The 19,081-nt window shown below is 41.2% G+C and overlaps 1 protein-coding gene across 2 annotated transcripts in view; it reads left to right on the top strand.

Moving 5' to 3' along the window:
* Positions 1-19,081, top strand: part of rapgef6 (Rap guanine nucleotide exchange factor (GEF) 6) — a 137,736-nt gene that overhangs the window by 13,328 nt on the left and 105,327 nt on the right. For both annotated transcript variants that reach the window (XM_080040439.1, XM_080040438.1), the window contains exon 2: positions 18,232-18,302. In XM_080040439.1, the coding sequence (XP_079896565.1) occupies positions 18,232-18,302 (71 nt within the window). The remainder of the gene's footprint in view (positions 1-18,231; positions 18,303-19,081) is intronic.

Below are 19,081 nucleotides of genomic sequence, written 5' to 3'. Positions count from 1 at the left end.
CTTTGTTTTGCCCACGAAAAGGAAAAATCAAGTCAAGAACGGGGCAAGGTTAGAATATTACTTCTCCCCCGATAGGTCTGACTTATTGACAGTGAGTTATACAGTCTGTTGAGATGAGTGAGTAGGACTTTATCGTCTCTATCGGGAATCGTCTCTACTGCATGTGTTACCTGTTTGTAAACATGTATAGTAAAGCAGCTGTGAACAAATGAAAAAGGATTTTTGGAAAAAAAATCCTGAACATTTTGCAAATAGACAAAAACTGGCCAACGTTTTCTCTTTAAATGGTCCCATATGTGCAGACTATGTCTCTAAGTAGCTTGTAACATTCAGGTCGCATTGTCAGCCCATTGTCTTTATCCATCACGATGAAGCCATCATTTCTGACTTGAACAGGTGTGACACATTTTTTTCACACTTTACTTGAGTTGAGTCCTTTTGGAGCCCTGCCTTTCACATGTTTTTCATGGATATTTTGGAGGCCACTATGTAGATCTTGGCAGAGCACCCAGGTAGAGGGTAAAACTAAAAGGCACACCTGCTACACATCCTTCACAACTTTGTATATATTCTTTAACAGTTTCCAGCGTGGGACTATTAAAATGTAGTCTTACCAAGGGATTCCAGCTCAGCTCACTACATCATGAACAGCCTTGACCTATCTGACATTAATCCATAGAATCAACTTTTGAAGGGTGGGGGGGGGGGGGGTACTTTGTCTTTTTGGAGTCCCAGATTTCTTGTGTCTCCAACCATAAAGAAGCTGCTGCTTTTTTGTGCTTAGCAGAACACGACCCTGACTCTCCCTCACTCTATGTTCATATTCTGCATCAGTGAGCTGTGATAAAGATTTAGCATTTCCTTGCAGGCCTTGGAAACCTGCTTTCTCAATCAGCTTACTATGAATGTCACAGAAACATGGTTTTCCACCAGTCAGAGGTCGGTTCTGGCTGTTTACTTGATAGATTTTGGTGTGTGATTTTTGTATACCTTCTCACTTCTTTTAGGATGAGACATAGGCTACATCAGTGCATCAGTGCTTAATTTAATTGTTGTCGCTTATGTTGACACCGAAACCCACAGTCCTGATGAAGCAGAGATTAGTCTAGTTTTGAACTTGGCCATTTCATTAATCAGTCTATCAAAAAACAAAGACGCTTTGTTTCACTTTAACTTTGATGTATTACAATTTTAAGTCATGAAAATTGAGAGAAAACCCCAGCTGTAACTAACTGAAATATTCTGGTCACATCCATTTGGTATTGACGGGCTGCCAGCTGCTCCCTTCCAGTGGGACTGAGTGTGGAGCGCTGTCAGGAGCCGTGTTGTGGGAGGCCCTGGCCCTGTTTGGCAGATCCCACTGTGGAAACACTGAGTCACTGTCCACATCACAAGAGGAACCCCAGGCTGGCTACTGACTGACTACTGTCTGCCTGCCGCTTCCTATTAAGCTCTCTGCCCCAACATCGCTCCTCTTTCTCAGCTAACCCCCAGGGCCTAATAAGTTGGCAGCAAGTTACACAGCAATTTGGATGAATAAAAAAAATAATAATCAAATTTTGTTTTATATTTAGCTCTTTCTTACTTTGGGCAATGATGCATCATTGTTGATATATGTGCATGTTTCACCTTACCATGTGGTCCTTTTGTTATTTCAGAATGGGTCTCTTTTTGAAGATGCCGGTGTCTAAAAGCAAATTGGCGTATTTTTCAGAACAGGTCTTGTAGAAATGGAATATAATATCCATAGAAAGGACACTATGTTGCACTGCCATGATTCTGCAGTAGCACAGAAAAGACAAACTTAACATCCTTAAAACGTTTTTATAAATCGGGTGTCTGCCAAAATGCCCTTTTTTTGTCAATTGCATATACTTATACATGTCAATCTCAACACATGTAGCTCACACACACACACACACACAGTGTACAGCGGCTTATCTGTCATATCTACCTACCCGCAGATAAGGGATTGTAACACAGTGTTTTGAGAAGTAAAAACACTCCACCACTCTGCTACAAGGCTTTGTACTGACAACATTCACATCTGATAGAGTGACGCCGCCAAGCCACTTTGCCTTTTACAAGTTCTACAAGAATGAAGCTGGGCCAGAAAGGACAGATGCAACTTTCTTCCACATTGTTATTGTTCAGTCCTGGTGTCCTTGTGCACATGGTCACTTGTTACTCTTACAACGCATTTGAGATGGAATTAGACATGCAATGTAATCTGATAGGAATATGTTCTTCTGGTCTCACTGTTTCTGGGATTGTAAAGTGACCTCTGTATAAAACCTAGATGTTAGAGGAACTTAAGCTCATATAGAAGTATTTCATTACACTATATCTGCAAGTTTGTACAGTAACTGATTTTCCGTTAAAAGGCAAGTGAAGCCGGCATGGAATTCAGCAGTGTGCACCTGGAGGCTCGCAGCAGTGTGGTTGAGCAACGTATGGTTTACCAGAGTGACAGAAGATGAAGTAGTTAAGTTGTGAGCATAGGTCATACTGTAGTTGTCCTGAGGCAGAAGTGGTTTGGTTGGCAGAGGCTTATGAGTAGGACAGGTTGTGCAAACTGCAACAGGTGATGATACACTCCATGTACACATAGTGAGTGACACACAGGTAGTTTGTGCAAGCAACATCAATGACGTTATTGGGATATTAATTTGACTCACACTTTTACTCAATCCGGTAAATTAAAAGCAATGTATGACTTTCTACACAGTCATCAATTTTGCCTAATTTACTTATACTCTTTTTTTTGTCATTTTTTGCTTGTTTTGTTTGCATTGTATCACTCGCTCACTTATTGACTAACGTCCTCATTTGATCAGAAATGTATTCACTTGTTAACTGGCATAGTCTCCTTCTTCTATTTCTTGTCAGTGTGTGACTTAAAGAGAGTGCTCTCTCAGTCATTCTATGGAGCAATCATTGGCTTGTTAGGTCAACTCCTTTTCGCTGACAGGTTTGAAAAGAATGCAGAGCGCTCACCTCTGGAATGCTGGGAATGTGACAGCTGGAGTCCCTGAACTTCCCGCCTGCCTCTGCAGCAGAAACAGCAGCACGACTGTATTAAACAATGAATGAGGAGTGAAAACATGGTGGCACTGGCCCATTCATGACCGAAAACATTTTCTCAACATGATTATGAGCCGAAAACCCACTTCACACATGAATGACTATTATTATTATTTAATTAATGAAAATAGCCACTGTATGCCTATATGGCCGTTGGTGTTCTTTTAATGTTATTTATTATTTATATTGAAGCCTACTTTCAAATGTGTGGGGGACTGAAGAATTTTACAGCAGTATATATCTTGAAATGAGATAGAGAGACTTGGAGGAAGGAAATGAGGTCAGAAGTTTAAACTGTGCCTGAAGAAAGAGTTTCATTTAATGAAAAACCTGCTTATCTCAGGGTCAGAAGGCCTAGCCTTCAATATGCTGCCCACACTATGTGTGTAGATGCACAGCAATGCAGCAAGCTACACACTTGAAGGTTGAAAACAGTGGTTGTCACTTGTCAGGCAACTGTGAAATGGAAACAACATTATCTGATATCAAACGCCTATACTAGGAATAAACACAGTAATTCATTTAGTAAACAATAGAGCTTCAAAGATTACCCGTCGGTTATGAAAGCCATTTTTGGACAAATCCTTTGGGATCTTGGGGAATTTGAAAATTATTCCATAGACAAACGATTAACGTTTCTGCTGTGGAATACCTGTTGCCAGTTTTTATGTTGAGTATGAGTGTGCATAACCTTTTGTTTCAAAGTTATATAATTTTCTTGGCTTCAGGTTAGCTTTCTGTTATCTGCACAGTGTTGGCCTACCCTTTTACACAGTTGAATCACACACTAATATTAGATCAAATCATGGCCGCTAATTCCATTCTTATCAAACAGGTGAACAGTTGAACCATAACACATTTACGTAAGCCATCGTGTGCAAATGAGAATCTACAGGGATAAGAAATCGAATGGGACATCATTTCAACTGCAATGATTATTATATACTAGATACAGTCAAATACATGCTTAATAAGTAACTACTACAATTATTTAAGTGATAAAATCAAACTTGCTAGCAAAAGCGTCTATATAAGTGGTTGGGGATAAAAAATAAAGCTATTTTCTAATGCACTGAAACATTACTGCCATTAGCAAAACAATTCAAAAAGCCAGATAATTCCAACCCTTCTGCTGTCATTTTTAAGAATCTGTATACTTAAGAAACTGTATCTGCTCCAAATTGGAGGTCCAAGAGGCCACCCACCCAGTCCAGTCTATTAATACGAGTCAGATCACCCTAAATGAACGCGTTGACAGTGTGTTTAGGGGAAGGATGACTGAGGCTTTGGTTCATGAGAAGGAGGTTCATTGACTCAGCAACTGTGAGCAGACAGAGCAGTTAAGTAGGCATATCAGACCAGATGGAGACAGATGGGATCTGTATATGGAAACAACTTCCACACACACATCCTGTGGGACGATTGAAGGGAGGTTGAGTTTTAGAATCGGTAAAGTCTGATTATTACTGTAAAGCATAACAAAACAAATGACTATAAACATCATGGTCTTTGTATTTTTGTACTCAAGGGTTTTTCTTTGGTAAATTCATATGCATTGGCCTTTTTACATTGCTCACTACAAAATAAGTAAACATTGGTTCAACCAAATTGTCTTACAACATAGCACATGATCTGTTTTTGTGTTCTCATCAATGACTTTGAGCTTAAAATTCGAAGGCAGCATCACTTAACTCACAATGTCTTCTCAAGCTGAACTTGACAAAAGTCCAAAAAGCTCTAATTCAGAGCAGAACTCAGTTCAGATCATGATGCTCTTGAAGACTAGAAGAGTTGTGGAGGAACGTTGGAAATGTGTTTCCACAATAAAATGGCCTTTCCTTCAATGGGGATTTAAGGAGAGTTCCCCTTTTTTTGCAAGTTTTTGATTTGTTTTTTTTAATCCATTCCTGATTGCCAGGCTAATGCAATACATTGACTTCTCTGTTTCCCCTTCCAGCAACACATGACGTGCCTCAAAGCAGACAGTTGGCAGAGTCAAAGAGAGAAAGAGTCACATTTGAAAAGAAGCCAGCCGTAGCCCGGAGCTTTACCAAAAAGAATCAGACAAACCTGACACGCAACCTGTTTGAGTCAAGTTCCTGAACTCTCTGTAGTATAATCAAAGCAAATGTTTATGGATGTTATGCTATTACATTTTTTTATTTACTAGAGAAAAGAACAGCCGGAGATACAATGGCCTTGTGTAAACTCTTCTCTAGTGCTGTTGTCAAGGGCAGTTAGCTGGCGTCAGTCCCTTCAGTTGTTCTTCCCAATAGAAAGTATAAATCTGGTGTGTTGACAAGTGTAAACTGTTATTGTGTGTTTGATAAACACATTTCGCTGTGTACATGCTTCTGGATTCGATCATTGTCTCGATGGTAGATGCACAGGCGTGGTTAGATTAGTTTTTTTCACTGTGGTGGTCTGGACTACATTAGCTTTTTTCATAACTCCTGGTTTTCAAGGCAGGAACTATATTTGTCAAAGTACTAAGGAACGTTCAAGTACCTAATAGAGTTAAGTAAGTGAGATAAATGTTTTCTTGGCCAGCCTCTGTGTGTCCTAATCTGCAGTTGGTGAGCTCAGTCAAGTAGTCCTCCGTTCAGTCCGTCCTCTGTTAACTGGAAATGACATTGGGTTAAGTCTACACAGATAAGGAGCCATTCACTGGCAGGGATTTGTGTGCATCTGGTGTGTGCATGTCAGTGTGAGGTCGCCGGAGGTTTGGCTGTGTGACTTAGCTGATAACATGGTGTGTTGGCTTCCGATGTTTTGATTCAGCGTGACACACTGTGGTATTTTCCATGCAAACATATTCAAAACTATATGTGAATGTTTGGCACATGCCCACATGTTCATGACCAGGGTTGTTATTATATTGTCTGGGGGGAAATAGCCAGAACAAATGATGTGATCTCATGCCTATACTGTAGTACAGAGGGGCATACAAATGTCTGTCTGTCTTTTTTTTTTCTTATGCAGATTTTGCTTAATGCTTTTTATATTTTACAACAGTTTGAAAATACTACAGTGTTCTCACAGATTTACACATTCTAGTGAACCATTAGTACTGAGCATACTGTTAGGCTATGGCTTAGCTGCTTACAATCTGCACTAAGTCCTCTCCCCCTCCTCCACAGCCTTCATTGATGGTAGCTTTTAGCCCTAACTAAATAGGAAAACCTTAAAAGGATGACTCGACTGCTGTTTTTCATCATACCCAAGGATAATAAAGGACACACACACACACAAACACACAAATCCCATTTATTTAGTCTTAGTAGTGGTTCCATTTTGCTGATCTTTGTACTGCTCTTACCATAGAAACCAAACCATGCATTCCAGGGTTCACCTGGGTTTGTACAAGATCCCGGGGGCTGCAAAAACATCTGAGGCTTGCATGTAACCAAAACCAAACAAAAACTGAATTGTTTCCCTGAGTCAAGTCCTACAGGCTATTGCTAAAGCTAGCGAGCCCAGCTGTGGAACAATTGGCGTGTTTTGTCTCTGCAGTATCATACTGCACCAACGCAAACTTCATAATAGTTTGAAAGTACAGAGTTATGCTGTTAACTTCTGTTTCTGATTTACGGGCGCTGCAGTGAGAATGTGAGAAGTGGAGAAGAGCTAGCTGCCTGTCTGAACAGAGAGAGAGCATGCTATTTGTTCCATCTCTTGGCTGTGTGACATCCCGCCTGTGGCTATAAGGCCATAGGCCAAGCGAGTGCATGCATCAGCTGCTTTAATGTGACTCATGTAGCGCACCGCTAGCTGCAGTACTCATTTTACATGCTTCTTCATGTTTGTGTTTTCACATTTTCTGTTTGTGTGCCTGTCTAAACTTAGCAGCCCACCCTCAGACTTGCCCTGTCAGAAGGGCTATGTCTGGCAGGAACTGACTTCAGATCAGTAATGTTGTGTGTTCAGTCTTTAACATCTGCTGCTTTCAACAGACATATAGCTCTCTGGCTGCTAGGTCCTCCACTGCTTTGGCCAGCAGAGATGGTGAGGGGTAACGGGGGAGAAGCATGACAGACAAATGAGCTTTAAAACCACAGGTGATGAAAAGTTAAAGTCCCCAGTGTCAAACTCCCGAAACGTATGGCCTTAGAATAATTAAGATTAACTATGTAATAATGCTAACAGCTGAGTAAACGAGTGCATGTAACAATAGCACAGACTTGTACCCCTGTCAAGGAAGGGAAATGATAGATGAGTGCAAAATGAGTTTGTAATGAGAGAGAGCTGGGGGGAGTTTAAGATGTGTAGAATGTTGTGAAACCCAACAGTTAGTTGAGACAAGAGGCACAGTAGAATTGGTACAAATGAAACATTGCAGTTTTAACAACTTGAAAGCACGAGAAGTAGCAATTTATTTTATATTCTTGTAACGCATAAATGAGTCATAAAAACGACTATACGTAATATCCCCTTTCCACACACAAAGGCCCAACAATGAGGTTGATATTGAGGCAGAGCTGCATCTATGTCTTTTTCAGGTGATATTGATTTTTTTTCGACAATATTTTGAAAATGTTTATTTTTGATTTTGCATTGTGGCCTTTAGCCAACATAATTATAATAGTTGACTTAGTTACATTGAGAAAAATGTACTTATACTTAATATACCAAAGTGATATATTGAACCAATTAAGATGTTGAGTCGTGCAATGGAAAGATTTAAAGATGCTGCACCATTTAAGAAAAAAAGAAACTGTGCAGTACAACTTTTACCCAATGTTCACTGCAGCCACCAACAAAAAAAAACTAAAAACTAAAATGCAGCTAAGATTACATAAATGGTCAGATTTTCCATTTCTGTGTGTGGCAGTGTTTTCGTGCGTATGTGTGTGGCTGTTTGGTTTGGCTGGTGGAGGGAGAAGGCAGCTGGTGTGGTGCATTCTGGGCCAGACTTTGCTCTTCACCCTCTTTTTCAAGTATGGGAGTAAAGAAGAAGAAGCAGTCCCCATTACAAAGAAGTCAGAAATGATAGTACAGCTCTCGCTAAGCGCACAAAGTGGTCATAATTTGCCATGCTGCACGGTTGGCATTCTTCCCGGGAGGGAAGTAGTGATTCATCATGTGTTCATTTGCCCTCTATTCACATCTCCTGTTTAGCCCTGTTTAGGCTCTAGGGCTGTGATTTTCTTCTACTTCACAGTGTTTCTGAGAGTGATATGACAAACTGTAAAGGCAGTCATCCAGTTCATATAGTCCCAGTCAAGTACAAGTCAAGATCTCTTTTCTGTTAGGGAGTGACCCCTCCTCCCTGCTGTTTCCATAACCCGCTCCACCACCACCAGCACCACCACTGTCGTCACTGGGCCTTTTATGAACCCAGAGCCTTACTTTTCACTGCGGAAACGCTCAGGGTCCAGGACTTGCACTGTATTTTGGGTATTAAATTATTAAATAACTCAAGTCAACACTCAGGAACATAACAAAAAAAAGAGAATGTTAAGTTCCAGTTTAAATTAAACCTAGCAGTGCTAGCACCCAGTCATTTTCGGGGGATTCGGTGACGTGCAGCAGTGGAGGAAAAAAAACTAGACAGACTTTCATAGAAGTCAGCATGCAGCACAATGCTAATGCATAGTGGAATTAGAAGAAACAGAAATATCATCATTTAGAAATGAGACATCGCATATGAGTCAAGATTGCAGCCCTACTCCGCGCTTTAATTGGTTCACAGAATGATGATCACACGTGGGAGTTTAATTCTGCAGGATCACATTGCTGCGAAAGCTTGATTTATTTTAATTTTTTGCAAGCAGTTTCAAGCATTTCTCTTTGTCAAAAAAAAAAAAGTATTTTATCAAGTAGAAAAGAGGCAGAGCTGTGAGAAAAACAAATGGAGGGGGATTTAAGATGCAAGTGCTGCAAGTGTGCTTGAAAGCTCACACTGATGGCGGCAGTGATACGGCCCTAGTATACTGCAGAGTGGAGCAGGGGGGATTGTCACTGAGCTTCTGTGTAGTATGGGATAATGATCCCGTCTGGAGCCATGATACCACGGGATCATAGTTGACCGGGTCTTGTAGGTTTAAACCATTCAGGCTTTAGGAATATTATCGTTACATTTGGCTTGATGTTAAGCTTTTCTCTTGAGCCTTTAAGTGTCTGCTAAGAAGATTGTGCAGCTACTGTATGAGTATTGAGTAATGACTCTGGGTAAACAAACCAAAAATGTCTCCGCTTATGCAATGTTTCATTTGATTCAACATGGTATTTTATCAAGAAAAAGGTGTGTAGCATTACCATACAAACAAGGGGCATTACAGCTGTCATAATCACCTGAACATAATCCTTATTTTCCAGCATACACACAGAGTATGGATTGTGAGGATACAGTCCCATCCATAAGTATCGGAACAGTGAGGCCAATTCATTTATTTTTGCTGTAGACTGGAAACATTTGGGTTTGACACCAAAATATGAATATGAGACAATAGATCAACATTTCAGCTTTCATTTCCAGGTATTTATATCTGGATCTGATACATAACTGAGAAGATAGCATTATTTGTAAAGGAACAGCACATTTTTAGGCGAGCAAAAGTTTTGGAACAGATATACTTAAAATAAATTAAAGTGAATAAGACTTTATATTTTGTAGGGTTTAAGTCTGGAGATTGACTTGGGCAGTCTAAAACTTTCAATTTCTTGCCCCTGATGAACTCCTTTGTTGTTTTTGCAGTTTTTTTGGGTCATTACCTTGCTGCATGATGAAGGATCTTCCAATCAGTTTGGTTGCATCTTTCTTTAAATTGGCAGACAGAATGTTTCTATAGACTTCTAAGTTCATTTTGCTGCTGCCATCATGTGTTACTGTGTTGTAGTCAAGATGAACCTTTACCAAAGTGATGGAAAGGCTAAAGTTTGGAGAAAGAAAGGATCTGCTCATCATAACCCCAAGCATACAAGCTCATCTGTGAAACACGGTGGAGGCAATGTCATGGGTTGGGCTTGCATGGCTTCTTCTCGGATGGGCTCATTAATCTTCATTGATGATGTAACATATGATGGCAACAGCAAAATGAACTCAGAAGTTTACGCAAACATTTTGTCTGCCAATTTAAAGAAAGATGCAACCAAACTGATTGGAAGATCCTTCATAATGCAGCAAGATAATGACCCAAAACACACTGCAAAAACAACAAAGGAGTTAATCAGGGTCAAGAAATGGAAGGTTTTAGACTGGTCAAGTCAATCTCCAGATTTAAACCCTATAGAGCATGCATTTTACCTGCTAAAGAGGAGACTTAAGAGAGTAAATAAACAGCAACTGAATAAGGCTGCGGTGAAAGCCTGGAAAAGCATCAAAAAGGAGGATTCAAAAGTTTTGTGATGTCAATGGGTCACAGGCTTGATGCAGTTATTGCAAGGGAAGGATTTGCAACAAAATATTAAGTCTTATTCACTTTAATTTACTTTAAATCTAATCTATCTGTTCCAATACTTTTGCTCACCTAAAAATGTGCTGTTCCTTTACAAATAATGCTATCTTCTCAGTTGTGTATCAGATCCAGATGTGAATACCTGGAAATTAAAGCTGAAATGTTGATCTATTGTCTCATATTCATATTTTGGTGTCAAACCCAAATGTTTCCAGTCTACAGCAAAAATAAAGGAATTGGCCTCACTGTTCCGATACTTATGAAGGGGACTGTATATTCACTGATTTTGAAAACAAGAATCGCTGACTCCACCTTTTAATGCTTTGATAAGCCTTTTTGCTGTGGCATACATAGCTAGTTTACAACAATAAGTTCTCTGAAATTGAACTGGTGAAGTACAGACCCTTCAACCGCTTGTCATTACGTCACATTAAAATGACAAGTCTAGATAGCTAAGCTCTTTTTCCACCTAATTCCCATGGTTCACTTGGGTTCATGGCGCAGTAGAAAGAGCACTCATGCTGAATTCCAAGCTCACACAACCTCTAACAACTTCTGTTGAGGCTGTGTCCATTACTGAGACTGAAACACACCATCTCCATGTGTATGTGTGGAACCACTGGTTTAACTGTCACATTTCAAAGTATAGCCGACAACCTGTTTCAAAAGAATTCTAGCTATGGTATATCGGCGGAGTATTGGCAGGTTTAGTGGGATGCTGTAAATTTACAGTTGCAACCTGCAGAGACTCATGTAACCTTTCTCTGTTCTGTTTTTGTAACCTTGACCTAGGTACATTTTTTTAAATTCTGACTGTCCTTTATCTAGTGTTTCTCATATCACAATATAGAATGTTTTTCAGAAGGTTCCTCAAAGCATTAAAATAACTGTGTTTGACTGCGTTGTGACTGTACACTAAAGCATGTTGATCCCTGGCTTCTGGCTCTGTTATGCTATAGCCCAAGACAATGTTGACACAGAGGCTTGGGGAGTCAGTAGTCTATGTAATGTAAATGCTAAAAGGCCGGGGCTATGCCGACAGGATGTTTGCCAAGCTGTTTGTTCTGCCCGTTTTGAATGGACGTGTTGTATCCTCTGTCCACACAATATCCTCTCTGTGTTAGTGACGTACTGGACCGACATACTGTACATTCTAGTGGAGGTGGGTGTGGGCTGATTGGACTTTCTATGTAGGCAGGCTCAGCTGAACACAGACCTTGTTCCTCCCTGAATTGTAAAAATGTTCACAAAGATTCAGATTGAAACTATTCAACAGGTTTTTTTTAATATTTGTTTTATGCCACTAAAGGTTCATCACCCACTAATATGGCATCTACATTCAAACAAGAAAAGGAAGCAACAACACTCTTAACATCATGCATTGAACAACTTTGCATTTCGTACAGTCCACAAAGAGTTTGAGAGGATTTCTATGGCATTAGGGATATTAAACATAGCTCCTACACAAAAAAAAACTGCTCAAAATAGAACCAGTTCAAGTCAGAAAATGAAAAAAGGAGAGCCTCCAGATTTGGAAATCTCAAGGTGTTTTGCACAACAGGAGCACATTTTTCTCTTCCTCACGTAGGAGTGCCTCAACACACCATGCATTCTGTGTTAGCAGGCAGTCTCCTGTAGGGAGAGAGAGGGAGGGAGAGATGTGGTGGGCGGAACAACAATCCCTGCACTGCAACAACTTGCTTTTTGTATGACTGGTCCTATTCTGTGCTGCCAGCCACAGCTTGTTTATGTATGAGTAATAGGCAAACTTCAGCAAGCCACTATGCCCACATGTGAGCATCCTGTCAGGGCTAGCGGGAGTGCTAGAAGCAAAAACGCACATCAACTGTAAAATGTGGACAAAGTAGCTGTATTTAATTGAGATGGCCAGGTTCGAGGTCTGTGTGTGGGGGTCACATGATGGCTGTGACACAGGCAGCAAACTGGTTTCACATCTCTTTTTCTACTGTCCTGTACATACTGTATGTGACAAACCATTTCCTTTGGGTTACTGCCCCTTGTGCAATAAACTGTTTATGTCCGAATAGCGGCTACCTTAATGGAAAAAGTAATCGCTCTTAGATAAGTTATATTTATCAGTAAATAGCTAGTTATGCAGTCAGTATCTGTTGGACCAAGTCTTATTTTAAGTAATGAGAGTGATGTGTCGGCCAGGAGGTGGCAGCATCACCGTAGCTACCTGAGTCACACACACACTTTTGCAGGTTAGTCAGCACACACACACACACACACACACACACACACACACACACACACACACACACACACCAGGATGAGCACAGTACGCTCTGAGCCGCTCTGCTCGGCTCCATTTGTCTTACTTTAATTTGACAGCCCCTCTTACTTCTGAGGATGAGATTAAAATAGATTTTCTAGAGATTCCTGCAGTTAGTTTGCAAACCGTGCCTCTCCATAGACTCCACTTTCTTTTATTATCTGTGAAGCAAGTGTGAAACTTTAGATAAATGATGACAATCCGAGGACTGCTGCTGCACTTCTAATCTCTGACTCTCATGTTTCACTTTAAAGAAGGCTAATATCACAAAATAAAAAAAATAAAAAATTATTCTGAGAAATACCAATATATGGGAATGTAAGCACACTCACTCTACATTTACACTCACTATTTATAATCTTAAAAAAAAAAAAAAGACTACGACAAATTTAAATGAAATGCCATGGCCTCAGCTGGTGATGAGTTAGTGGATGTCTCCCCTGAGGTTGAGACGTACTAATCACAGATGGGGTTGTCGGGCCATCACATGAGCCTCCAGGGAGAACAGGCCAGGGGTCAGAAGAAGAAGTCACTGAGAGTTACTCCACTGCTCTGTGCTGTCCTTAGGGAGGACAATGAGACAAATCAGACTACAATGCATTGGGCGATTGGGCTTGAAGCTAATAACATGATAGGACATGGCTTTGATAGTTACACATGTAAACCTAGATCTAAACAATCTCCATGAATTGTGTTCAGATCCTATATTAAGAATGAGAACAGTCTGGTTTGGGACACATGTGAAAGAGATGTTTTATAGTGCACTGAAGTAGTGTCCACCAATGTTTCTCTATGTGAAGACATCTTTAGAAACAGCAGTGGTAATCTCTTACTTAAAAAAAGGACTTATATCTGCGAGGAACAGCTCCTGAACCTGAATCCTGTGCATTTAATAGGATTCTTTTAAATTATCACATCGAGTTTGGTTTTCCATATTGGTTTTGGGAATCTATGGACCACTTGCAGGATATATATACAGTATCTCACAAAAGTGAGTACACCCCTCACATTTCTTCACATTTTTCTTTATATCTTTCCATGAGAAAACACTGAATAAATGACACTTTGATACAATGTAAAGTAGTCAGTGTACAGCTTGTATAACAGTGTAAATTTACTGTCCCCTCAAAATAACTCGACACACAGCCATTAATGTCTAAACTGCTGGCAACAAAAGTGAGTACACCCCTTAGAAAAAATTTACAAATTGGGCCCAAAGTGTAAATATTTTGTGTGGCCACCATTATTTTCCAGCACTGCCTTAACCCTCTTGGGCATGTAGTTCACTAGAGCTTCACAGGTTGCAACTGGAACCCTCTTCCACCCATTTATGACAGCATCACAGAGCTGGTGGATATTAAAGACCTTGCGCTCCTCCACCTTCCGTTTGAGGATGCCCCAAAGATGCTCAATAGGGTTTAGGTCTGGAGACATGCTTGGCCAGGCCATAACCTTTACCCTCAGCTTTTTTAGCAAGCCACTGGTCGTCTTGGAGGTGTGTTTGGGGTCGTTATCATGTTGCAATACCACCCTGCGGCCCAGTTTACGAAGGTTGAGCGCACATGGTCAGTGTCGTACACAGAGGTTGGCTTTGGAAAATAGACGTATGAGTGCTGCCAGCATTGCTGAAGGGCTTGAAGGGGTGGGGGGGTCAACCTGTCAGTGCTCAGACCATACGCCGCACTCTGCATCATACTGGTCTGCATGGCTGTCATCCCAGAAGGAAGCCTATTCTAAAGATGATGCACAAGAAACCCCACAAAAAGTTTGCTGAAGACAAACAGACTACGGACATGGATTACTGCAACCATGTCCTGTTGTCTGATGAGACCAAAATACATTTATTTGGTTCAGATGGTGTTAAGAGTGTGGAGCGGCAACCAGGTGAGGAGTACAAAGACAAGTGTGTCTTGCCTAGAGTCAAGCATGGTGGTTGGAGTGTCATGGTCTGGGGCTGCATGAGTGCTGCCAGCACTGGGGATCTACAGTTCATTGAATTCTAACATGTACTGTGACATACTGAAGCAGAGCATGATCCCCTCCCTTCATAAACTGGGCCGCTGGGCAGTATTGCAACATGATAACGACCCCAAACACACCTCCAAGACGACCAGTGGCTTGCTAAAAAAGCTGAGGGTAAAGGTTATGGCCTGGCCAAGCATGTCTCCAGACCTAAACCCTATGGAGCATCTTTGGGGCATCCTAAAACGGGAGATGGAGGAGCGCAAGGACTCTAATATCCACCAGCTCCTTGATGTCATCATGAATGGGTAGAAGTGGGTTCCAGTTGCAACCTGTGAAGCTCTAGTGAACTCCATGCCCAAGAGGGTTAAGGCAGTGCTAGAAAATAATGATGGCAAAACAAAATATTGACACTTTGGGCCCAATTTGGACATTTTTTCTTAGGGGTGTACTCACTTTTGTTGCCAGCAGTTTAGACATTAATGGCTGTGTGTCGAGTTATTTTGACGGGACAGTAAATTTACACTGTTATACAAGCTGTACACTGACTACTTGACATTGTATCAAAGTGTCATTTATTCAGTGTTGTCGCATGGAAAGATATAATGAAATATTTGAAGAAATGTTAGGGGTGTACTCACTTTTGTGAGATACTGTATATATATATATATATACTGTATGTAGATTGACACACAAAAGTCTACAAATATGGGGATCGTTTCCCTTGTGTAGGCCACCAAAAACCAGACCACATCCACCACACCCTCGGATCCAGTCGAAGCAGTGTTTATATGTTTTGAGGGCAAGGCAAAAAGAGAAATGGAGAGAGAGAGAGAGAGAGGGGGAGAGTGAGAGAGTGAGAGAGGGAGATTGACGTGGGCGGCTGAGTGATCGCATTTCCATCCCTTCTCTATACGGAGAAAACCGATTGAAACGACAAAGCAGAGAGATCCCCTCCTCGGACATCCTGCTATCTGTCGGTCTGGGGCTATTGATGACCTGCTTTACACTGATCAATACATGAAACTGGGACAGCTGGCCTCATTGACATGTGGTGTAGTAATAGTAGTAGTAGTAGAAGCAGTGTGAGTTATTTAAGGGGCATGAGGTCAAATATTTCCCTTAATTTTCTGTATGAGGTGACTCCAGGTTTAGCTAACTTTTACGACTTGACCAAGATGTCTCCTTTCTCAGTGTGCACTGGAAGTTTAGAGATTTTTTTTTATTATAAGGAGGATACATTTGCTTCCAACATACCAGCGACTTACCAAAAATATTACCCAAGTTAATATAAATGTGTCAGGGCATCATTACTCATAGGAATAATGTGTACTATTACTGTATGTCTTTTTTGAATCCGGTATTTAATGTAGCTCAGGAACACACTAACAAGCAGATGTAGGGTTGGTACATCGGGGCTGTCTGTCTCTCGCCTTATCTGAGCCCCCATGCTAGGTGTTTGCCTCGGGGTTGAGTGTTCTGAAACACACACACACACACACACACACACACACACACACACACACACACACACACACACACACCCTTACTCTACATTCACATACACACATGCGTGCTCAGCAACATGACAGGAGTGCTTACTGCGGTAGTTTGTTGTGCTCACTAACCCAGTTAACTTTGATTTGAAGTCAATACAGTTGAACTTCCTCCCCGCCCTGAGCCAGGGTTTGTTCTTGCCTGCTCTCCGCTCTCTGCTTTCTGCCTCAGGATCTGTAAATGGAGGCTGCATCTCTCTCTGTGTGTAGCTGCTGGTCAGGTCAAGCTCTATGTCTCATCCATAAATATAAAAGCGTAAAATGCTGAAGGACAGAGTGCCCCTGTTGTGAGTGTCTTAAATAGCTTCTTGTGCCCTTGTCCTGTATATGCTAGGAAGACAAGGGTTTCTTTCTATATTTTCTTTTTGTTTATTAATGTTAACGTTAAAATAAGGAAGATGAAATTATAAGGAAAATGAGAAGTTGCCGCTATACTGCTCACTCCTTCCTTCCTTTCGTTCTCTCTCTCTCTCTCTCTCTCTCTCTCTCCATGTCCATCTCTCTCTCTCTCTAGTTGCTCACCTTTTCTCTCCTCTTCCTTCTTCTCCTCTTCCTTCTTCTCCTTTCCTCTCTGTGTCAGTCAGAGCCAACAACACATCAGAGGTGTGTCGGTCCACTGCATTAAAGGCTCCCTGGTCCCTAGTGTTTTCTCTTTGAGTCCGCTATAGCTCCCACTGCTTGCTTCAGTTTACCAGTACACGCATACTATGTTCGCACACATGCACACACAAGCACACACACGCACACACATATACACACACACACACACACACACACACACATGCACGCACACAACATACACTATAGTATGCTTTCACAAAAGCATTTTCCTTGCTCTCTCTATCTGCTTTATTGATTCTGTTGTGACGCTATCACACTATATTTATGTTATATTTGTTTTAATATCAGATTCTTGGTAACATATTGCAACTTGCCATTTTGTATTCTAACCTTCTTAAAGGGCTGCTTTTACATGCATCCATCACTGCAGATTGTAAAGGGGATGGAAAGAAGTAAGCTCATTCGCTTTCTTGACCAAAGTTAGATGCAACATTTGTTGCAGCTTCTTGCTCTACGCTAAGTATAAAGCTACCTCTCTAGCATCATGATAGCTTAGCTTAGAATAAACAGCTGATTTTTTTTGAAAGCCAAGAAGGTTAATCTCTCTGTAATGATTTGGCCTGTGTCCATCTGTGGTGTGGGAGCATGTGTTTGTTTGTACATAACCAGTCAGCCATGCAGTGCAGTCCACCTGTTAATAGTAGCTGCCCTGTGGCCTCAATAGCCACTGCGTTTGTGTCTGATCCTACGCTTAGATGAAACGGACACACACACACACACACACACACACACACACACACTCTGTCCGCCTCTTAATGTTTTGACAGCTGGCCCTGATAGAGTACTATTTTAAGGCTGTGGGTGGGTATATCTGTGCCTGTCTGGCTACTGTCATGTGCATACACAAGTGATCTGCCCGCCCGTCTGCCTGTCTGCTTTGAGGGGTGTCAATTTGACGGGCAGCGTTTGCCATAGTCCAAGTGGCTTGTGTCGAAGCGCGCACTATCTGTGATTTACATTGTGCCGAGACATTGCACACTCTAAACAATGAGCTAATCCTTTAAAAGCTCTCACTTTTTAAACACTAAACACACTCAGCAGCAGTGTGCAGATTCTTCAAACTTGTGTGTAAATATATACGTATTGTTTGAAAGGGCAGAGAGTTGTGTCTAGAATGGCTTCTCGCTAGTAGAACAGATGACCCCCCCCCCCCAGCACATGTGTGCACGCACGCAAGATTGTGCAAGAGTGTTTCCTTTGTGTATACAATATGTAAATGTTAGATATTTAAATATATATATATTTTTTTTTTGTATTTTTTTTCTTGGATTGTGACATGTTTGCTAATATTTCTTCATTTCTTTCTGTCCTGCAGGATCTGCACACTATCTACTCCCACCTGTACCACATGGACGTCCTCTCCCACCTCAGAGAACATCAGCTCAGGTCAGTCCTTTTCATCTCACTTCAAAACAAAACATAGATAAATGCCAATGTCTAAAGCCAGAATTCACTGCATACTCTGAGGGGCTGTTTATACGACAACACGAAACGGTGCATACGCGAAAATATTTCCGCGGATGCACTATATCATTTACATGAAAACAGCAAACGCAAGCATGAAACCGCAAGTTTTTGAGATCTACTCCCAGGGAGGATTTTTTGGAAAACACAACGGTTTTGGTTTCTTGTAAACACCGAAACCATTTTCCCTGGTAACGCTGACGTCACGGCTCCACTTCACGTATGCGTAGTCTGTAACATTTGCTGTCAAAATACCCACACACGAGTTATAAAGTTAGAAGACAACATAACATGCAAAGTGTCTCCGCGGCACCATCACTGTGATCAGCTGAGAGTGTCGTGCAGAGCTAAACTATAACACTCGCCAATTTAGTCTAAGCGATTAGTAAGTTATTGAGACCATCCGCCACTTTGTCTGGGGAAAGATTTGTGCTCTGCCGGATTTTCTAGCAAAGTAAACGTGTGTAGCTTCTATATGCCAGGGTCACTGCTCTCTCTACATTAAAAAACACTATCCATAGTTCAGCGCGCAGCGGTTAAGTTACTGTTCAACATAAGGAGCATTAAGGCTACGGCTTCACAGTAAAAGCATTTCACTGGCTAAACATTAATAGCATTTCACTGGGCAAACGTGAGTTGACTTTTATTTTGAAGTACGCCTAACAGGAAAGTAGCCGCTCACAAAGCCCCTTCACTATCAG

The sequence above is a fragment of the Ammodytes marinus genome, assembly GCF_949987685.1.
Source record: "Ammodytes marinus genome assembly, chromosome: 14".
NCBI lineage: Eukaryota > Metazoa > Chordata > Actinopteri > Uranoscopiformes > Ammodytidae > Ammodytes > Ammodytes marinus.
Note: the sequence above shows the minus strand (reverse complement) of the source record. Positions and strands in the feature narration are given on the sequence as shown.